General features: G+C 45.8%; 1 protein-coding gene across 4 annotated transcripts in view; it reads right to left on the bottom strand.

Annotated features, from left to right (window-relative positions):
• dennd5a (DENN/MADD domain containing 5A) overlaps positions 1-24,006 on the bottom strand; it is a 92,152-nt gene that overhangs the window by 42,819 nt on the left and 25,327 nt on the right. For 2 of the 4 annotated variants that reach the window (XM_084309018.1, XM_084309016.1), the window contains exons 2-4: positions 9,581-9,652; positions 8,351-8,460; positions 5,666-6,365 (exon numbers count right to left, since the gene is read on the bottom strand). In XM_084309018.1, the coding sequence (XP_084165144.1) occupies positions 5,666-6,365; positions 8,351-8,460; positions 9,581-9,652 (882 nt within the window). The remainder of the gene's footprint in view (positions 1-5,665; positions 6,366-8,350; positions 8,461-9,580; positions 9,653-24,006) is intronic. The other 2 variants (XM_084309019.1, XM_084309017.1) reach the window with 1 other exon arrangement.

Below are 24,006 nucleotides of genomic sequence, written 5' to 3' on the forward strand. Positions count from 1 at the left end.
GGCCGCCTCAGACCTACTCCTATCCAAGCTCCGGGAGGGTCATCAAAGAGAAGTCGCCTATTCTCAGTCCTTGCCCCACAATGGTGGAATGAACTACCCACCCCAGTTAGGACAGCCGAATCACGTCCAATCTTTCGCCGTCGACTAAAGACGCACTTCTTCAACCATTATCTGAATAAAAAAAAAAAAAAAAAAAAAAACAATAAAAAAATCTAACCCTAACTAACCGTACTGTCATGCACTTGTCCTAATAAACTAACCTACACTGTAGCACTCAACACTTTGATGAACATTGTTGCTCAGCTGATAGAGTTGTGCCCTTCCTGATGGCTTGTCGTACAGAACTTGTAAGTCGCTTTGGATAAAAGCGTCAGCTAAATGACTAAATGTAAATGTAAATGTAAATGTAAATTGCCATTATTATGGCCCATTCAATGTCCTATATGTATTGTTCAGGGTGTAGCAACGTTAAACTTTTTCATTCACATATTTATACTAAAATATGGTCTAAAGTATAAGTATGTTTTTATCGTTTTCTGCAGCTTTCTTCAGAACGTGATTTATAGCCCTAAATGCATTATATTGATGATCAAATACAGTTTGGTAGGAATCTGTGCGAGATAAAAAATGTCAACTGGACATGGTTCTAGAAGTTTCTACGCATCATCTGATGATGACCGGATGGGCGGGGGATCGTTTATAATTCCGTGGGCAGCGTTAGATGATTCATCCAGAGTGGGTCATATGTTCATCAGATCAGTTAGTATAGAAGACGTTAGAATATAACGCTGAATCTTACCGTGGCTTCCTCACGCCGCTGGCAGATGAGCGTGGAACAGAATTTTTTCTATTATGGGATGGAGAAATGCCCGATCCATTTCCAGGTTGTATAATAGTATATACGTCCAAATCATGTTGTTTTTTCGAGTTATTTGCACCGATCGATGTTCACTGTGTCAATACGGAGTCTCTCTAACAATAGCGAGTGCCCGGACCACATATGGATGAGCACTACCGGTTCAAAGGTTAATTTCCGGCTGGCGATCTGCCGATCGGCCACCAGATGGCGCTCTTGAACCGCTAGAGAGTTGAGTGGAGCTTTGCACTGTGTATCAGGGCTCCGGAAAGGAAATATGATTTCGATGACAGATTTTTGAAATATTGACATCAAAGACGAGTTACGGCGTCTTCGGCAGAATGAGCATGGCTAGGAATGACGTGTAATCACGGCGATCATAGTGTTAAGCATTAAACATTACACCATATTTGATCCATTTATTCTTACAAAAACGTGCACTTCCTATTCTACCTAATTTTTGCATTTTGTTTTAGCATTTTGTACATTTCAGTTTTGTATATTGTATATTTTGTATAGTGTTTAGTCTTTTATTCCTTTACTCTTTACTGTATGAAGCATCATCTCAGGAGGCTCATGCGGAACCAAGCATTTCACTATAATGTGCATGTACCTTGTATGTGACAAATAAAACACAACTTTAACTAGCTGTGTTGTAATCTTCTCCATCATACTAAAGCAGAATATAACCAACACTCTTTATTAAGACATCGGATCTGCAACAGAGGTAAATCTAAATAAAGAAAACAGACAAATTGACTCCCCTCACTACTTTTAAGGGCTCTATCGAGTTGTTTACATGCACCTACAACTGTCACCCAGCCTTTTAACTGTAATGCGTCTGTTCCGCTTCATGTATTACATACCTTGTAATTTAATGTGTGTTTAAATTATTTCCCTTACCGGCATCATCATTTAAGCATCATTTAATCCCCTTTCCCCGGTAACCGTCGAGAGGGCTTTTGTCACTGTAAATATGAATGTGTTCTTAATTGACCTGCGTGTGTTAAATGAAGGTTAAATGAAAATCAATGTTATTGACGGTAAGGTCATCATAGCGTAGCAACACCGTACAGCCTCGGTTAAAGGAACGAGGGCTTTCTAACCCCCAACACTAGTGTGTGGAGGCTACATCGCCGAGCCTCCTCTGCTCCGTCTGTACAGGAAGGGGGGGAAACCGCAGATGCTCATTGCAAACGGCTCGTGACCGCGTGGGAAAGATGCTGGCCAGGGCCTTTTTCATCGCTCTCGGTTATGAATGCCGCTTCTATTTTTAGCGCAGAACGCAGTCATCTCCTTATTTGTATAGACTAGAGCGTCCCCTCCCTTGGCACGGCGCGAGCACGTGTCCACGTATGGTTTCTTTTACCAAAAACCCTCCCGGGCTTAAAGGCCCTCGTCTCCACACACTGCAGTGACGAGCCCGGTGGAGGGATGATGTCACCTCCGACCAATAGTGATCATGCCGCATCACTGTGCTCCTCCCTCTCCCGAGTGTTGCCTAGCAACACCACAGCTTCACACGTGAAGAGCCCCCCCCCCCCCCGACGGCCCCCCGGGGCGATCTCTTGTAAACAATTGACTTTCCCCCCCCGTGTCTCTGTAATGGATCACCCCCACGCCACCTCCAGAATCCTCGAATGATCCCTACGCTGCGCTGCGGAGCAACGCTCACAGGGCCGGCCAATCAATAGGGTTTGTTTCTATGGACGAGAAAGTTAACATAATGTCTGTATAATTGGTTGGCGGTTGTTTGCAAGGTGCTAGGTGTTACATTCGATATCAAATAGGCTTTTCAAATAGAGTAAATGGTAAATGGACTGCCTTTATAATAGTGCTTTTATCTAACGCGCTTTACAACTCATGCCTCACATTAACCCATTCACTCACACATTCACACACCGACGGCGGAGGCAACCATGCAAGGTGACAACCTGCTCATCGGGAGCAGTTAGGGGTTAAGTGTCTTGCTCAAGGACACTTCGACACGCTGCACGGGAGGAGAGGGAATCGAACCGGGAACCTCCTGACTACCAGATGACCGCTCTACCTACCGAACCACCGACACTCCGTGTTCTCCCGAAATCTGCTGTGAAAGGCTTTTTATTTTTACCATGAGGCTCCCTCTCCCTCTCCCTCTCCCTCAGCGTGGATTTGGAGTTAGCACATGAAGCACAGGAACATGAAACAAAGAGGAAGTGATCAGAGCGAACAGAGACGGCCCTTCACAACACACTGCTGCAAACCAGCCTCTCACATAAGAGCTCTCTTTCCAACACATGCACCCCCACACAGCTAGCAGCGAGGTCTGAGAGCTGCCCGTGAGATCTCTCTCTCTCTCTGAGGGGTGAGGGGACCAACATTTACACAAGCCGGCGGTCCCAACACAGTGCTTTAATGGAACTCTCTCTCTCTCTCTCTCTCTCAGGGGTGAGGGGACCAACATTTACACAAGCCGGCGGTCCCAACACAGTGCTTTAATGGAACCACCTGACATGTTACATAATCTGCAGGATAATACTCCCATTAAGCAGAGACCACAGCCTCAGACCATGTGTTCCATTCTGGCATTAAAAACAAACTATTTCTGTGTTTCGTCTTAAAAAGGGATATTTCGGGGAGCTCCAGTAGCTCACCGCGTACCTCGAACGCTATTTCGGCGTCGGGGACAACCGTGCGCGTCACAGATCTGGGGTAGCGAGTTCGACTCCCGGACAAGCCGTACTTTCTCAGAGTGTCTTTCCCCCCATCTATACCCCCATTCAACCTGTTTCTGTCGGTCATACTTGACCAGGAAAAAGCGATAAACGCAAAAAGAACCAGCTGACTGGTCAAAGTTTAAAAAAAAAAGGGATATTTCACTTTAGTAGAACAGTCTATCTAAAGTCATCTACAAATAAGCTAGTGATCACTGCTGTCCCCGCCGTCTACTGTCGACACCACCATTCCTCCCAGGTGGCAGGCTCCTCATCATTCACTTCCATTCATTTTGAGAACCAAGTCTAAATATAACACTTCTGAAGTATTTCAAACCGTGAAGATTTCAACAACAGCAGTGGTCGCTAGTTTACCGTGTAGATGACTTTAGATAAGAGGTAAGACCGATGATGTTTGACAAGTTCTACTAAAGTGAAATATCCCTTTAAGGATTTCTTACAATGCCATCATGGTACAACGGTCTAGAATATAATACAATATCTTTATTGTCAAGTATGTTTTTACATATACCGAAAAATGAGGAGGAGGGATAGAGGAGGAGGGATAGCGGAGGAGGGATAGAGGAAAGACAGAGGAGGAGGGATAGCGGAGGAGGGACAGAGGAGGAGGGATAGAGGAGGAGGGATAGAGGAGGAGGGATAGAGGAGGAGGGACAGAGGAGGAGGGATAGATGAGGAGGGACAGAGGAGGAGGGATAGAGGAGGAGGGATAGAGGAGGAGGGATAGAGGAGGAGTGATAGAGGAGGAGGGACAGAGGAGGAGGGATAGAGGAGGAGTGATAGAGGAGGAGGGATAGAGGAGGAGTGATAGAGGAGGGACAGAGGAGGAGGGATAGAGGAGGAGGGACAGAGGAGGAGGGATAGAGGAGGAGTGATAGAGGAGGAGGGATAGAGGAGGAGGGATAGAGGAGGAGTGATAGAGGAGGAGGGATAGAGGAGGAGGGATAGCGGAGGAGGGATAGAGGAGGAGGGATAGAGGAAAGACAGAGGAGGAGGGACAGAGGAGGAGGGACCGAGGAGAAGGGTTGGTAGTCAGTATGTTAGTGCTACAGAGCTCTGCAGGGACCTCTCTGATTCCACAAGAATAATCTCTATGGCCAATAGACCTGAGCTCTGACTGAGATAGTATTTTGTGCCTGTTGAAAACAGGAAATAGGAAACTAAATCTAAACTGGTCTGTTCACTCTGCCGCCATCTTGATATCGGCGACTAACAAGATGAGACCTGACCCCCATTCCGAATGAGTCACCGTCAGTATCTAGGAATTCATTGTTTTTCTTTCATATTTGTGGAAAAAACTGTTCAGACGTGAATAATCACTCATTAAAGATTGTATAAATAATCCTCGCTCTTTACTCACACATTCTCTTCCTGTACAATAACCACCGTCGATATCAGGTTCTCTAACACAGAGATGTTAACTCAGTAAACACAATGACGTTAACCGTCACGTCAATAACCTTAGAATCAAAAGGTTCTACACGTCTAAACAAGGCTTTAAAGGATCACGCTAACATTTTGATAAATTAGCTGACCGGGGGCGCCCAAGTGGCGAACCATGTAACGCGCTGCGTCGCGGCACGGCCGACCCGGGTTCGATTCCCGGACCCGGCGTCATTTGCAGAATGTCTTCCCCCCACTCTGTCTCCCGCTCTTCCTCTCTCTCTCTCTACTGGACTGCCCAGTAGCAAAAAGCGATAAAACGCAAAAAAATTTATCTTAAAAAATATATATATATATATTAGCTGACCGTTTTCTCCAGAGAGAGACAAGAAGATAGATACCAGTTTCCTCTCTGTGCGTTCAGTAGAAATCTATCTGGCTGCACGTTAGCCTAGCTTAGCACAATGAATGGAAGCGGACAGTGCCGGTTAGCCTAGGCATTGTCCAACTAACACCTATCCCGAAGGATAACCGGCACTGTCCGCTTCCATTCATTGTGCTAAGCTAGGCTAACGTGCAGCCAGGTAGCTTTCTACTGAACGCACAGAGAGGAAACTGGTATCCATCTATCTAATGTTGGCGTGTCCCTTTAACGCGGTGCCACCCCCCCCCCCCCCCCCCCCCCCGAGGTCCCGGCGACAGTACTCACGCTGCGAGTAGAGCAGGATCTGGATCTCCAGCAGCGTGCAGGTGAACAGCTGCAGCACGTTCTCCACCCCGAGCAGCTGGAACATCTCGCTGACGGCGAAGTCGAAGAGGGGCAGCTCGGCGGTGCTCGGCCGCTGGCACACCACGGGGCCGTACACGCCGGAGAACTTCAGGGAGCGGCCGGCCGGCGGCAGCGGCACCTCGTACAGGATGTTGTAGACGTAGCTCTCCAGGGGCAGCGGCGGCGGCTGCGGCGAGGTGACGGCCCGGTGGAGCTGCTGCAGCACCGTCCGGCAGGCCTGCGGGAAGGCCATGGGCGCGATCAGGCAGATGCACTTGGACACGTACAGCGTGTCGCGGCTGATGTCGTACGAGTTGAAGCGCTGCAGCCGGGAGATGGCGGGGCTGGCGTGCAGCGTGGGCGGCGCGAGGGAGCGGCGGGGCAGGAGCAGGTGCAGCTGGTCCTCGGGGCACCGCGGCGGCGAGGTGGGGGTGTGCAGGATGTCGTACTGCTCCGCGTTGTGCATGTGGTACAGGGTCTGCATGGCGCTGCAGATCTGCTTGCTGGTCACCTCCTCGAAGAACGTCAGGGCGAAGCCGTAGGTCCGAGAGCCGTCCTCCCTGGTGATGATGAAGGAGTGGAACTGGGGCTCGCGGGTGTCCACCTGCGTCCTGAAGGCCAGGCCCTTGGGCATACACAGCTGTGAGAGGAGAGATAGAGGAGGGATAGAGGAGGAGGGAGAGAGGAGGAGGGATAGAGGAGGAGGGACAGAGGAGGGATAGAGGAGGAGGGACAGAGGAGGAGGGATAGAGGAGGAGGGACAGAGGAGGGATAGAGGAGGAGGGACAGAGGAGGAGGGATAGAGGAGGAGGGACAGAGGAGGAGGGATAGAGGAGGAGGGATAGAGGAGGGACAGAGGAGGAGGGATAGAGGAGGAGGGATAGAGGAGGAGGGACAGAGGAGGGATAGAGGAGGGATAGAGGAGGGATAGAGGAGGAGGGACAGAGGAGGAGGGATAGAGGAGGAGGGATAGAGGAGGAGGGACAGAGGAGGGATAGAGGAGGAGGGATAGAGGAGGAGGGATAGAGGAGGAGGGATAGAGGAGGAGGGACAGAGGAGGGATAGAGGAGGAGGGATAGAGGAGGAGGGACAGAGGAGGGATAGAGGAGGAGGGACAGAGGAGGGATAGAGGAGGAGGGACAGAGGAGGAGGGACAGAGGAGGGATAGAGGAGGAACAGAGGAGGAGGGACAGAGGAGGGATAGAGGAGGAGGGACAGAGGAGGGATAGAGGAGGAGGGATAGAGGAGAAGGGACAGAGGAGGGATAGAGGGACAGAGGAGGAGGGACAGAGGAGGAGGGACAGAGGAGGAGGGATAGAGAAGGAGGGACAGAGGAGGGACAGAGGAGGAGGGATAGAGGAGGAGGGACAGAGGAGGAGGGACAGAGGAGGGATAGAGGGACAGAGGAGGGACAGAGGAGGAGGGACAGAGGAGGAGGGATAGAGAAGGAGGGATAGAGAAGGAGGGACAGAGGAGGGACAGAGGAGGAGGGATAGAGGAGGAGGGACAGAGGAGGAGGGACAGAGGAGGGACAGAGGAGGAGGGATAGAGGAGGAGGGACAGAGGAGGGATAGAAGAGGATGGACAGAGGAGGGATAGAGGAGGAGGGATAGAGAAGAAGGGACAGAGGAGGGACAGAGGAGGGACAGAGGAGGAGGGATAGAGGAGGGACAGAGGAGGAGGGATAGAGGAGGGACAGAGGAGGAGGGATAGAGGAGGGACAGAGGAGGAGGGATAGAGGAGGGACAGAGGAGGAGGGATAGAGGAGGGTTGGAGACCAGTCAGTATGTTAGTGCTACAGAGCTCTGCAGGGACCTCTCTGATTCCACAATAATAATCTCTATGGCCAATAGACCTGAGCTCTGACTGAGATGGTATTTTGTGCCTGTTGAAAACAGGAAATAGGAAACTAAAACACAATCTGTCTAAACTGGTCTGTTCACTCTGCCGCCATCTTGATATCGGCGACTAACAAGATGAGACCTGACCCCCATTCTGAATGAGTCATCGTCAGTATCTAGGAATTCATTGTTTTTCTTTCATATTTGAAGTCACTGGTAAATTACTGACAACATGGAATGGTTAATTTGGTCAAAAAGGCCACATTTTGTGATAGAATTCTTCTTTCCATGTAGACCAGCTTCTACGCACAACACACGTGCCATCCAGAGTTCTGCTCACTGCGTGATTCCCAGCCTTTTGGCAGAGATTGCGATTAATTTAAAACCGCTTTAAAACTCGCATTTCACGTCAAAGTGCAGTAAATATTAATATTACTCGACGTAAAATCACACGTAATTATTTTCTCAGGATAGGTTTGGTAAAAATCCTTCCCGAAAGCAACGAAATGATTTGATTACTGTGGTGATCGGAGAACCAGTGGTGTTATTGTAAGCTAAAAAAAAATTTCACTGGAGCCTGCGGCCGTGGAGAGAATTCTTCTGGAATGAGAGGCTCGGCTGCTGCAGAGCTCCCGGTGGAACCTTGTTTATCTCAACACCTCGGGAAGTGAGGTCATCATGCACTGACATACACCCCATGTGTCACTCTGACAGTGCTTTACTGGAATGACTCCTGGAAGATAATGACGCATGATGATCCGATGACTGTCTGTAGAAACCTCACCATGCCGACGGCATCCTGGTCGAACGGACTCCACTCCACGTTCTCTGGGTAGTGCGCTAACACTTTGGATTTGAAGGTTCTCCGCAGTGGACTCTGCTCAAAGTTCTCACCTGCAGGAATAGAAGAAAAGAGAGGAGAAGAGGAAAGAAAGACGGTCAGAACAAGAGGGTGGATGGAAGGAGAGCAGCAGAAGGACTACGACATCCAATCAGAAGCTTGAGGCACAAGACACGCCTCCAGAGGAAACAGGAAGTCAGCATATTTGTCTTGAGGGACAGTCTGTATTGCATCATATAAAGCTGTCAACTGTATCCTGTCCGGAGCAAATGATGGTGGAGCGACCGCGGGAACAAAATGTTCAAAAGACTGTTTTGCACAGATTCTTTTTATCAAAGCAAAAATGAAGAACCCAAAATCACAGAAACAAGTCGCTAATAAAGAAATTAAAACAGAACAGATGTCCGAGGTCTGAAACCTAATGTTTGTTTTTTGCGTGACAGCTTCAATGGCAATACAGACAAAAAGCAACCCAGGAGATAACCACTTGGCAGCGAACAAATCAAGGTGGTTCAACAACCAACAGAGAAGCAGAAGTGATGCACACACCAAGGCATGGCTGAGAGTCATTCAGAGTGTAGGGGGTGAGAGAGAGAGAGAGAGAGAGAGAGAGAGAGAGAGAGAGAGAGAGAGAGAGAGAGAGAGAGAGAGAGACACACACAGGGAGAGAGAGAGAGAGAGAGAGAGAGAGAGGGAGTGAGAGAGAGAGAGAGAGAGAGAGAGAGGGAGAGGGAGAGGGAGAGGGAGAGGGAGAGGGAGAGGGAGAGGGAGAGAGAGAGATAGAGAGAGAGAGAGAGAGAGAGAGAGCGAGAGAGAGTACAGGTCGACCAAGCATCACCGGTGCAGGTAGCACTGTGGCGTGCGTGTGTAAGAGTGTAGCGGCAGTGATTGTCAAAACAGATAGGCTTGTTGTTGAGTAGCTGGCTGGAGGTGGTGAAGAGTGGGAGGGAGGAAGGGAGGGCAAATAAACAGGAGGAGGAGGAGGAGGGTACAACAGGGTTGCCCCCACACACCTGTGCAGAATTTGATTGAGAAAACTCAAGATTTTGAAATAACAAAAGGAGGAGTGCTGTGGGGGAAAAAAGAGGAAGTGTCGGGTTTAAAGTGTACAAGCTGAGCTGAGGTTAAGGGCGGGGGGGGGGGGGGGGGGGGGGGGGAGAAGGAGTGGGTTACCTTCATCTGCACTCGCCAACTTTCCTCTGGCCCCATCACTGAATTTAGTAGCCTCTATATACTGGCATAAAGCTACACAACAAATGAAACAACAGTATTAATTAAAAGGAAACTTGGCTCCGGATAGCGCCTCACTCCTTGTGTGTGTAGGTGTGTATGTGTATGTGTGTGTGTGTGCGTGCGTGGAGACAGGAGACGATGTAGTGGTGCGTTTGTCCAGGCGGGTACATTGACTCAGGTCTATGCTGGTGCGATAATAACGACAGGATACTGTGTTATCGTGTATGTGTGGCATACAGGGAGGGAGGAGGTTGACATCATCGCCACCGACTGATTCTCGTCTATTCTAGTACGTGGGTTGAATCCATAACAGACCTCTCACGGGCGATGTACTTCGTCTGGTTTCTCACTAGCCAACAGTGACACTAGCCTGGAACGGTTAGCATTGGTGACAAATCTGGCTAGTTAACAAAACATATAATCCTCCTGTAATACCCCTTACCCCACGGGCAGGTTAACGGACAGAATTACTGGTAAACGGGAAAGGAAAACACGGTTCATTTTCGCCATAGGCGGGGGGGGGGGGGGAAGTAGCTGGGGGTTTGTCAAAATTATGACAACGTGTGAGAGGTCTATATCACTAAAACAACATTAGTTATCAACATTATGCCATATGAAGATATGACTTTTGGCATGACTTGGTTAGTACATCACAGGTATTTTAAACAGGAATAATGTGAAATAATTACAAAATTCTGCTTTAATTGATGAGCTTATAGTCAGAAATGTAACAAAACAAGATTTTCAAGATGTTTCATATTTGACATAAACCAGAACCCTGGGCCTGGTGGGGCTTCAGTTTCCCTCTCCATTCAACGTGGTATCGCTACCTGTAGATGCCGGTCTCGTGGAGTTCTGTTGCTAGGTAACAGTTTGGACCCAAATGGATTTCCTGTCAACTATTCCATCAGCAAACATCGCAACAGGAAATAAACTCGGGTCATTTTAGAACGTTATTGTCGTCACTTTGAAACCGCCTATAAGACTAGTCTACGGCTCTCAGACAAGCACATCTTTTCTTCTCTACAGTAAAAACAAAGACAAGACTGTTCATTCAACCAGTGTTGTTATCCTTAAAGGAACACGCCAACATTTTGGGTAATTAGCTTACAGTCTTCTCCAGAGAGAGACAAGAAGATAGATATCAGTTTCCTCCCTTAGCCCTTTTACACCGCCCGGGCTCCAGTTCAAGCTCCAGCTCCGTTCTGAACCCTCTGAACCTTGGTGCTCTCTGGCGAACCAGCCCACGTTTACACCCATTTAAGCAGAACCAACATTCCACCGTCTCCCTCATCAACGGGGGCGTTACTCAGGCGGAGGTAAAAATTATGTGTGGAGAAAGGCTTAGCGAGCCTCAACACGCGAGCGCACACACGCACTCACATTTTAAATTAATCGTTCCAGCAAAGTAGGCTTCTATTATTCGAATGACTTGTTTAATGGGTATCATAGTAGTAAGTCCTACTGTAGAACATGACATATTAGCATGACATCCGATTTATTAATGCCAATACTGGACGACAAGCGCAATTGGCACTTGAAAAGTGTAAATGATGGATTAGTCAGTAGCAGTTCATGACGGCCCGTTTAGCTCAACTGGTTAGTGCCCTGCCTGTGGACCCAGTTCAAATCTCTTGGTTACTTTTTTTTTTTTGTAGCGTTAATTCATTTATCCACTCTGGTGTCCCAAAAAGGACAATAACACCACCTTATGCATACGGCACCTTATGTGAATACTGTGATACTGTGAATACTGTATATTTCAGTTAGTTAGATAGTCAATTATATTGACTTATTTGTTTACACTGCTTGTGTTGTTTTTACTACCTGTACCCCCCCCCCCCCAATGCTGCTATGATGCCTGAATTTCCCCAAGGGGATCAATAAAGGAATATCTTATCTTATCAACCAGAGTGGATAAATGACTAAATCCAGATTTAACATTGCCATTGGAAAGAGATTTGGCCCTATCCATAGATGTATGACTTGGCCATAATAAGGTCATTTATAGGCCTGATATTCTATATTCAAATGCATTCTAATTCAAATAGCATGTGTCCGGATGGCAGAATTCAGTACTGTATCTACAAATCCTTCTGTTTAATCATCTTCCCTTTATTCATTTGCTTAGATTTTTTTTAGCATGGTGTTATTCACTGTCAAAGATGCAAAGAAAATCTTTTATTTATATTCTCCTTTGTTTCATTACGATTTACTCAGTCAAGGATAGTAACAGACACAATATGTCTGACACTGGGAATACATTCATTGAGGTCCATAGATGTCCCTAGATACCAAGAACATGCAAATTGACCTTGTAGAAGTGGAGCAATCTTCCATTTACTTGGTCATGTACTTTTAGGCGGATTTTCTGAAAATAGGGCTACAGCTTAACAGGTTAACACACGCAGACAGGGGGAGAGAGTGAGAGGCCTTTTCTCTCGACGGCGTGGGTAGTTAGTTAACCAGGCCTGCTCCAGCCCTGCTGTCACAGACATTAGAGGCAGTGTGCTGAGGCGGAGTGGGAGCTGTGTGTGTGCGTGTGTCCTCTTGTCACCACATCGGCTCCAAATCAAGAGGAGGTCCCAGGCCAACCTTGACCAGTCAGATCTGAAAGTAGGTCTTCCTCTCTAGAGAGATACACCATGATCTGCAATACGTGTGCTACTCTCGACTTCCTGAAGCCGTGGAATAGTCTCTCACAGCGGAGACAAGTAGGCTAAACTGCCTACTAAAAAAGGCATCATTTGCCAGGCAGTTAGGATACCTTGTGTATATACGGTTTACTTACTCATCGTTAGGGCTGCAACGATTAGTCGACATAATCCACAATGTCGATTATAAAAAATCGTCGACGAGGAATTGTTGCGTCGATTAGTCATTAAATTTTTTTTTTAATTATTATTATAATTTTTTATTTTTTTTTGCACTACCTATCTTTGTGAAAGTGGCTTCTCAGCTCTGGTCCAGCCAGCTGAAGACTTCTTAGCTTAACATAACAGACCGACAGTAAGTTTGGGGGAACTAATGGGATAACTGGGGATGTTGTTTGGTCCTGACAAGAGTCTCAAAGCAACTCTGAGGTCATGCTCAATGTCCAATCTGTTCCTCTGCTGTCTTCAGCTGGACCAGAGCTGAGAAGCCACTTTCACAAAGATAGGTAGTGCAAAAAAAACAAAAATTATATAATTGTTTTTCGATTAGTCGACTAATCGAAAAAATAATCGACAGATTAGTCGACTACCAAAATAGTAATTAGTTGCAGCCCTACACATCGTATACATTCAGATTCAAATTCTTTATTTCCATATTTATTGTAACATATAATATAACCCATAGCCTAAGCCTAGGGCATACAAACCCTCATCAGCACCTTTGTTTACACTCCACTCGTTTTATTTTTTAATTCCACTTATTCTTCTCCGATCCCAAGTCCATCAGCACTGGCTCCCCACAGGGCTGCGTTCTGTCCCCACTACTATTCCCCCTGTACACCAACAGCTGCGTCTCTCTGCACACCTCGGTCAAACTCCTCAAGTTTGCGGACGATACCACCCTGGTGGGTCTCATATCCAGGGGGGATGAGTCTGCCTACAGGAGGGAGATCGAGAGGCTGCAGAGCTGGTGCAGCTGCAACAACCTGGACCTCAACCTCCAGAAAACAGTGGAGATGGTGGTGGACTTCAGGCGGAAGGCAGCCCCCCCCCCACCCCGATCATTCTGGGAGGCACCCCGGTGGCCTCTGTGGAGTCCTGCCGCTTCCTCGGCATGACACTCTCCCGGGACCTGAAATGGGAGCTGAATTCCATCGCTCTCAACAAAAAGGCCCGGAAGAGGATGTTCTTCCTTCGTCAGCTGAGGAAGTTCAGGCTGCCGAGGACCATGATGGTCCAGTTTTACACCGCCATCATCCAGTCCATCCTCACCCTCTCCATCATCACCTGGTTCCCTGCAGCCACGGCCAGGGACAAGGCCAAGCTGCAGCGGGTGATATGCTCGGCGGAGAGGGTGATCGGCTACTCCCTTCCCTCCCTCGAGTCCCTACACTCCACCAGGGCCTTGAGTAGAGCCATATGAAATCCGTTTTATTATTTTCCAAATTCCATTAAATTTTTTCCCAAATTCCGTTTTTTCCGTTTTAATATTTCAGAATTCTGTATTTTGCTTTTTATGCTCATTTTACCATCAGAAATAGTGTCTAATAAGTGGGAATGAATAAATGTCTACAATTGAATATGATATAACAGTCCATTTAATGTTTTTAAGTGCTGCAACTCAGAAATAGTTACATTTTACACAATAATTTTCAAATAATATTGTGACAAAATAAAAATACACATTTCAAGTGTAAACAATAGATACAGCTAGCTACTACTGACATTATCACAATGTCAGTAGCCTAGCTATATCTATTTTATTGTGATGAAATATAGTAATGCATAATTTAGGCACCTTTAGTTTAGTTTATTTCGTTTATAAAGGACAGTGTATAATGACAATCGTTTGCATTAAACAAATGGATGAGTGCACCAGATTTAGCAAGAAGCTATCATTTCCATCTATAGTCCTATGTACTGTAACGTTTCATAGCTATTTAAGTTTATTTAGATTATAAAGGGCAGTGTATAATGACAATCGTTTGCATTAAACAAATGGATGAGTGCACCAGATTTAGCAAGAAGCTATCATTTCCATCTATAGTCCTATGTACTGTAACGTTTCATAGCTATTTAAGTTTATTTAGATTATAAAGGGCAGTGTATAATGACAATCGTTTGCATTAAACAAATGGATGGGTGCACTAGATTTAGCAAGAAGCTATCATGTCCTAACGTTATAGCTATTTAATCACAATAGTGTCGCAAGTGTTTTTGTGGCTCCAGTCCACGGAACGTTGACAGAATTAGCAAAACACCTTATCGCCGGAGGCATAAAAGTCATTAGGATACTGCTCTGCTGTGGCGGCTAGGTGGTGTAGTGGTCTAAGGCACTCGCCACCAGTGTGGAGACGCTAGGATTCGCGTGTTCGAATCCAGCTCTCCACATTGTTTTTCAGTTTGGCTGGTCGTCCGCAGTAATACACATTGGCCGTATTACGGGGAGGGAAAACTGAAGGGTGGGGATCGAACGTTGTGAACAAGCGACTCCTACAAGTCGGTTGGTGCGCCTGCGCAGTAGAATCAGGAAGTGTCGGGGGCAGCGTGAGCCTCCCACGCGTTACTCCTCGACACCGAGAGATCGAGCTGCGCAGGTGAAAAGATGCGACTGCTGTTACCTCAAGTACCGGAGGGGACTTGTGCTATGTATGACTTAGTCCACATTGCAGCCGGCTTGTGGGAGGCAAGAAACAGCGTTCGTGACAGGGGAGGGTTGAATTGGATGATACGAAATTGGGATGGGAGAAAATATAGAAAAATGGGAGAAAAAGTGGATCAAAAAAAAAAAAAGGATACTGCTCTGCTCTGAATTGAGGGCTTATTGGGGAATTTCTTAGCTTCTTGACGATGTTAACACTGAAGCAGCGAGACGCTTGGAGACTGCTGTGTTGTGTGTAACCCGCTCTAGCGTCCGCCTCCCCGGTCACGTGTGCACCAAGCGTTCCACCCAAAAACGGAATTTCAGTCCAGATTAGGCCAAATTCTGCAATATTCCACGTTTTGCAGTTGATTCCATTTTTATTGGTTAATTCCGCGATTCCGTCCGCGATTCCGTGAACGCGGATTTCATATGGCTCTAGCCTTGAGGAGGGCGAGGAAGATCATGGCAGACCCCGGCCACCCGGGTCATAACCTCTTCAACATGCTCCCCCATGGCAGGCGGCTACGGCTGCCCAAGATACTAGGTCCTGCCATAGACTGAGTTTCTTCCCCTCAGCAGCTCGCCTGGTAAACGAGTCAGGTGTCCCCCTGCTCCCCCCCCCCCTCTATGGCAAGCTGCTAGGGCTGGACCTCTGGACTTGAACTGTGCTGCACTGTATCCATGTCCCCAACCATTGCACTTTACTGTCTTATTGTTGTCTCACTGTTCTGTCCTGTTTTGCACTTTATAATTATTTTTTTACTGTTGTGTTGTTCTTAATTGTGAAAAAAGCATGCACTGTAAATGTCGAATCACGTTCCATTTGTACTACAATATGGTGAATAAAGTAATCTGAATCTGAATCCCAGTCTGCTCGTCTATAGTCCACACTGACTCGATGTAGACTGCTCGCCTAATATAGTCCACACTGACTCGATGTAGACCGCTCGTCTATAGTCCACACTGACTCGATGTAGACCGCTCGCCTATATAGTCCACACTGACTCGATGTAGACTGCTCGTCTATAGTCCACACTGACTGGATGTAGACCGCTCATCTATAGTCCACACTGACTCGATGTAGACCGCTCGTCTATAGTCCACACTGACTCGATGTAGACTGCTCGTCTATAGTCCACACTGACTCAATGTAGACTGCTCGTCTATAGTCCACACTGACTCGATGTAGACTGCTCGTCTATATAGTCCACACTGACTCGATGTAGACTGCTCGTCTATAGTCCACACTGACTCGATGTAGACTGCTCGTCTATATAGTCCACACTGACTCGATGTAGACTGCTCGTCTATAGTCCACAATGACTCGATGTAGACCGCTCGTCTATATAGTCCACACTGACTCGATGTAGACCGCTCGTCTATAGTCCACACTGACTCGATGTAGACCGCTCGTCTATAGTCCACACTGACTCGATGTAGACCGCGTCTATAGTCCACACTGACTCGATGTAGACCGCTCGTCTATAGTCCACACTGACTCGATGTAGACCGCTCGCCTATATAGTCCACACTGACTCGATGTAGACCGCTCGTCTATATAGTCCACACTGACTCGATGTAGACTGCTCGTCTATAGTCCACACTGACTCGATGTAGACTGAAGACAAACCTCAGCAAAGGAATGGGAGGCTGAAGGATTAGTTGCCTTCATCTGGTTCCTTACTTTCATATCTAAACTACCCACAAGCTAGGAGCCAGGCCAGGAATGTGTGGACAGTTAAGACTATACAAGCATGATGGATAGGCAGGCAAATATCACCTCAGACAGACGGGAGAAAGGTCATTATTTCAAAATAGCGATTATGTCTAGCCTATAGAAACCTACAAGACATGGCCTAACAACGTTCGAGACAGGGGAGGGTAGAATTGGACAATGCGAAATTGGGGACGGGAGAAAAAGTAGATACAAAAAAAAGAAACCTACTACAAGACATAGGCTACATGACACTTGTGACTCATTCACCCCCATGATGTAACCTAAAACCCTAGTTCACACATCACAGCCCATACCCCGTCCACAACACACTGGAACTGAGGACACTGGGACTGAGGACACTGGAACTGGCCTAGATTTCATGAAAATCTACTCTTCTGTATTTGTTTAGGCCAATTTGTTAAATTGGATTCATTTTGAGACTGTACAATACTTCTCGTTAGCGTGCACAGTCCAATATGCCAATATGTTTAATTGAACAAAGTCTTCCAGCAGCCTACATATAAACAGTCTGCCAGGCCTGTAGCCTACTTATAAACAGTCTGCCAGGTCTGTAATCTACTTATAAACAGTCTGCCAGGTCTGTAATCTACTTATAAACAGTCTGCCAGGCCTGTAATCTACTTATAAACAGTCTGCCAGGCCTGTAACCTACTTATAAACAGTCTGCCAGGCCTGTAACCTACTTATAAACAGTCTGCCAGGCCTGTAACCTACTTATAAACAGTCTGTCAGGTCTGTTGCCTACTTATAAACAGTCTGCCAGGTCTGTTGCCTACTTATAAACAGTCTGCCAGGTCTGTAGCCAACTTATAAACAGTCTGCCAGCAGGTCAGTCGCCAACTTATAAACAGTCTGCCAGGTCTGTCGCCAACTTATAAACAGTCTGCCAGGTCTGTAATCTACTTATAAACAGTCTGTCAGGTCTGTTGCCTACTTATAAACAGTCTGCCAGGTCTGTAGCCAACTTATAAACAGTCTGCCAGCAGGTCAGTCGCCAACTTATAAACAGTCTGCCAGGTCTGTAATCTACTTATAAACAGTCTGTCAGGTCTGTTGCCTACTTATAAACAGTCTGCCAGGTCTGTAACCTACTTATAAACAGTCTGCCAGGTCTGTAGCCAACTTATAAACAGTCTGCCAGCAGGTCAGTCGCCAACTTATAAACAGTCTGCCAGGTCTGTCGCCAACTTATAAACAGTCTGCCCAGCCCTGTACCCTACTGGCTACTGATTAGGGATGGGTACCTTTCACATTTGAACCAATACCACCGGTACCTGTGAATAGATACCGGTACCCAACGGTACCTTTTTTCTGTACTTTAGTCTCAAGAAATTTAATTTACCTACCTCAGTCGTAAAAAAAAAGAAAATCCAAACTTCAAATAACTAAAATTTCGACAGTTTTCGGCTCGTCATTGCTCCGACTGCTTTGTTGTTGAATCAAGTCAAATCCTAGGTAAGCATATATTGTGCGTGTGAACGTTGACATGAAAAGAAAAAAGTAAAAAAAAATAATAATAATCGGTACCCATCCCTACTACTGATAAACAAAGTCTGTGAAGAGTACAGACTTTGTACACACAGTCTGACCTCTTCTGGTCTGTGGCTGGAAGGCCAAACATAAATCACATGACCTCTTCCCGTCTGTGGCTAGTGGCCAAACAGACATAATCACATGAGGAGAAATGGGTCAGTGGTAGAGATTAGAGCGCCGTGTGTGTGTGTGTGTGCAGTGGATGGTGATCGTTCTCTCCCTCACTATGTCATAGGCCTGTCTCAGGTCTAGTGCGTCATGCATTCGAATCAGAGCCCCTAAATATTCTCTTCTCGCAAAACAAAAAGGACCGAGTGTGACGCCGGGAGAGAGGGAGTTACAGATTCTACCTCCTCTCTCTCTTCCCCTCATCCTCTGTGCCACGGTCCGCCTACATCTCCAGCTCCCAAACTGCTCTCAGCCCACATACATACATACATACATATATACATAATATACTCAAACCAACCAGGGCCAAAGAGCTCTATTGTATTACAAGAACCCACTGAGCTCAGAGGATGGAGGGTTACATAGAGGAGTGGTGAAAGGGATGTATTAGAGATGTAATGTATTAGATGATGTAATGTATTAGATGATGTAATCAATCATAATGTATTATAATGTAATGTATTAGATGTCATGTATTGAATGTAATGTATTATATGTAATGTATAGTAATGTAATAGATGTAATGTATTGGATGTAATGTATTGGATGTAATGTAATAGATGTAATGTATTAGATGTAATGTATTAGATGTAATGTATTGGATGTAATGTATTGGATGTTATACAACGGCATGCAAATTTCTCTATTCTGATTGGCTGAAACAGTCCATTTACACGTATGTATCCTTCATAATCCACGCTCCTGGTCCCAGGACCCGCCCACCACCGAATCACATCACTCCGCCGGATCACTCCGTCGGAAAAAACAAGATGGCGGACAATAATCTTTAACAAATGGATATGTTGATAGCGTCATAACGACTAAATATAAAGCGATTCTGTCAAGGGGAACGTGTTAGCCCTTTAAACAATGTTGGATGATGTAATTGATGGGTCTTGAGGCAATCTAGAACAAAAGAAAAATCGCGGTTTGATTGATAGATTAATTGATTGATTTAAATTTCTACTTCCTTCTTGCTACTGACTGCAGCGTTCTCTCTCACTGTCCGACGCGTCACGCTGGCGTACCCACAAACACACACACACACATACACACACACACACACACACACACACACACACACATACACACACACACGCACACACACACACACACACACACACACACACACACACACGCACACACACACACACACACTCCTGTCTGCAACAGCGGGAGAGTCAGACTGAGAGAGAAGCAGCGCTGTTTTAAGTGAGCATGGTCTATTGAATTGATTGATTGGTTGATTGCTAATTTTATTACTGTACCCCTGGTTTCCAACTGGTTAAGTTTAGGCTAAAAGAAATAAATAAAAAAATAGGGCGAAGAAAACGTTTTTTTCCTATGCATTCCCTTAACAATTGTGTGTATTGAGCCGTACTGTATTGTACCCATTCTGCATCTGGTAATAAAATTTTCAATCAATCATTCCAATAATACACAGTTGGATGTGTTAGTTGGTTGGATGCACTTCAAGCTGCTTCCACATGAGGCAACTTCTCTCAATCATTCCAATAATACACAGTTGGATGTGTTAGTTTGGTTGGATGCACTTCAAGCTGCTTCCACATGGAGTTGTGGGAACTACTTTTTCTGGCGGATGGTTTTTTCAATAAATCTTCGATTAATGTGTGTTTATTGTATAGAAATAAGGTTGGATGAATCTGGCAGTTGTATAAAAGCTTTACACCACGTGCAGTCGTGATTTGTGACCAATAAACCATGCCTAGGGGGGTCTAACGACCCTCGGCTGCGCCTCGGGCCTAACAACCACCCCTAGGCATGGTTTATTGGTCACAAACCACTCCTGCGTGTGATGTAATGCTTAATAATGTAATAGATCTGTAATGTATTAGATGTCATTGGGGTTGCTGCTCAGCTAGCGACCTGTGTGGAAAGCATCCGTTTGTTTGTTATTTGTAATGTTAGTTTTAAAGTCTATCTCACATGTATTACACAGAATATGAGCTGCTACCCTCACATAGGCGCTTCTTTTGAAAAGACTCAAACTAATTTGTGCCACATTCAATAAAGCCTACTTAACAAGTAGGATAGAAATGTGGTCGCAACCTACACAAGATAGTTCAATATAAAAGAGCTGTGCAATGCAAAATAACCCTGGACTTATGAGACTGTGCCACATGAGATGAATAACGTTGGTTGGGAGGGAGGGATGGGGTTAATTACATTGTCTCTCTGATGTCTTGTCTGTATGTCAGTCTTTGCTGTAACATGGTTGTCTGATGTCTTGTCTGTATGTCTGTCTCTGCTGTAACATGGTTGTCTCTCTGATGTCTTGTCTGTATGTCTGTCTCTGCTGTAACATGGTTGTCTCTCTGATGTCTTGTCTGTATGTCTGTCTCTGCTGTAACATGGTTGTCTCTCTGATGTCTTGTCTGTATGTCTGTCTCTGCTGTAACATGGTTGTCTCTCTGATGTCTTGTCTGTATGTCTGTCTCTGGTGTAACATGGTTGTCTCTCTGATGTCTTGTCTGTATGTCTGTCTCTGGTGTAACATGGTTGTTTCTCTGATGTCTTGTCTGTATGTCTGTCTCTGCTGTAACATGGTTGTCTCTCTGATGTCTTGTCTGTATGTCTGTCTCTGCTGTAACATGGTTGTCTGATGTCTTGTCTGTATGTCTGTCTCTGCTGTAACATGGTTGTTTCTCTGATGTCTTGTCTGTATGCCTGTCTCTGCTGTAACATAGTTGTCTTGCGTTTTTCTTTTCGTAATGCAGTATTGTGTGTTCAGACACAAAACAAATTCCTGTATCGACAGACGATCAATAATGATCTTATCTTTTTTTTAAACTCAACACGTCTGCAGCAGACTGAGGCGATGACATCACTAACAACAAGAGACAACTCAGCAGTAAAAGACATCAATAGTGTCTCCCGCCGCAGGGCCAAGCCCAAAAGAGACGAGACAGCAAAAGGGCGGCTACGTGGCGTAGTGGGCAAGGCGCTCGCCACGAATGACGGAGACGCTGGGCTTGCCTGTTCGAGCCCAGCGCTTCACATTGCTTTCAGTTTAGCTGGTCGGTCGTTCATACTAATACACATTGGCCGTATTAGGGGGTGGGAAACTGATGGGTGGGGATCGGGCGTTGTGGACAGCGACTCCTACAGGTCGGTTGGTGCGCCTGCGCAGTAGAATCAGGAAGTGTCGGGGGCAACGTGAGCCTCCCACGCGTTACTCCTCGCCACTGAGAGATCGAGCTGCGCAGGTGAAAAGATGCGACTGCTGTTACCTCAAGTACCGGAGGGGACTTGTGCTATGTATGACTTAGTCCACATTGCAGCCGGCTTGTGGGAGGCAAGAAACAGCGTTCGTGACAGGGGAGGGTTGAATTGGATGATACGAAATTGGGATGGGAGAAAATATAGAAAATGGGAGAAAAAGTGGATAAAAAAAAAGAGACGAGACAGCAAAGTGTTTTCTGCTCGATTAAAAAGGACACTTGAATCTTAGTGTGTTGTTTTTTATGATTAGACACGTCTCATAAAGTAGGGAAATGTTGTCCATTTTGTCTCAAGTAACTGAACAGGCAGGAAACTCCAATCTTGTCCTTTGGTCCGATTGCTTTCTCTCCTGAAGACGAAGGGCTCCAGGGTTCACTCGGAAGCGGTCCGAGACCACCTCAAAACAGGCGGACCGGGGCGTGGTTGTTTGGTGTGTGTGATGGACCCAAGTTCAATGACCATTATTCACACTGTCCCCAAAACGCACCAGAGTTCAATCCAACTAGACTGAGCCAGGCAGGGTGAAACGCTTAGATGCAGCACAAAAACACAAAGGCAATGACCACTTTACACCTATAGATGTCACTACAACAAAGAAAAACAGCATCTTGCAAATTACCACTGTAAAATATCTATAAATCTATCCATCTATCTATCATTCTGTCTATTGTAAAAGGACTATGAAACAGTGTATACAATATGCCACATCTACTGTTGAGGTTCCATGGTAACCGGCATTCCATTTGTAGGCCGACCTTGAGATCTCTCTCTCCCTCTCTCTCTCTCTCTCAGGAGGGCCAGGAACTCCTACATTTTGCTATATATGACAGACTCACTGGACAGACGGGAGCTTCTTGAGGCGAACAGCTAACTGGACCCACCAGTCTGTGTGGAATGTCGTCTTACTGGCTTGAGAATATGTTATGTTGTCTTTTATTTTTGGCTTGAGAATATGTTATGTTGTCTTTTATTTTTGGCTTGAGAATATGTTATGTTGTCTTTTATTTTTTCTGCATCAACTGCTGTTATTCGTATTACTTTTGCATAATTAAACTATAAAAAAATCCACATCTGAATAGAACTAAATTATTTGTTGCCATGGATCCCCTCTTTCAAAGAGGATCTGAGCACGGTCGGAATCCCTGACAAATTGGTGACCCCGACTTACCGTCTTCTCCAGAGTCGGATGAAGAAGATAGATACCAATAAATGGAAGCAGATACGGATCAGCTAGCCTAGATTAAAACTCAGGGAGAGGTGTTTTTGGCCAACAGCTAAGCTAGCTGATCCGAATCCACTTCCATTAATTTGTGCTAAACTAATTTGTGCTAACTAATTTGTGCTAAACTAGAGAGGAAATTGGTATCCATCTTCTTGTCCAACTCTGGAGAAGACGGTAAGCACATTTCCCATAATGAATATTATATAGAATATGCAAACCAAATTCTATTATAAACAAACCCATGTGTGTGTGTGTACGTGTGTGTACACTAGTCTGCCTTCATACTGATAATTCAGTGATGTGCGATTCGCGAATAAATCACTCAAATGAACAACGCTATTGTGTGAACGAGTTGATTGGAGTCACGAATGTGAACAAATCTAACTGCAAGGAACGACTCATTCAGCAACCACACGTCGTCCTCTTCTCCCGAGCTGTGTTGAGAGACGGAGGGGTGAACGAGTGAGTGAGTGAATGAGTGAGTGAGTGAGTGAGTGAGTGAGTGAGTGAGTGAGCCGTTCATTTGAGTCAAAGTCGTGTCAAAATTAGTGATGCACGATATATCGGCCGCTGATATAAAATCGGCCGGTATGGCTGTTTTTTTACACATCGGTATCGGTCCGATATCAAGATAGGGCCGATAAATAAAATGTTTTGGCCTTAAATATTTTCAAAATATCAGCCATTTCTGAAAATAAGTTACAAAAGTAAAAGAATAAAAATAAAAAAAAAAAGCTTGAAAATAGCTCTTTATTTGATTATCATAAAAAAGTGTTTTCTATAGAGCGATATTGACATCGGTAAATATCGGTATCGGCCAGAACAGCTATATTAATATCGATATCGGCCACAATTTTCACATCGGTGTATCAGTAGTCAAAATGTAAACTTTTGAGAGATTTTGATTCGCCGCTTGTGAATGAAGTGAAGGGACTCGACGGACTCCGGCTCCCTGAAGAATCACCTCAAAGAATCGCTACTAGCACACCCAGGAAATGACCATTTAAAAAAGGTGAATCATAACGAATCGACTCTCTGCTCTATAGTCGGGACAGTGCGAAATAATCAAATCCGTTAACAGACTCGCTCTTCCCACCACTAATACTGATTCATTCACTCTTTTACTGGGATTAGAGAGAGCGGGTGCCTGGGAAACGCAAAAGG

Source organism: Notolepis coatsorum (assembly GCF_963971535.1).
Source record: "Notolepis coatsorum genome assembly, chromosome: 2".
In the NCBI taxonomy this organism is placed as follows: domain Eukaryota; kingdom Metazoa; phylum Chordata; class Actinopteri; order Aulopiformes; family Paralepididae; genus Notolepis; species Notolepis coatsorum.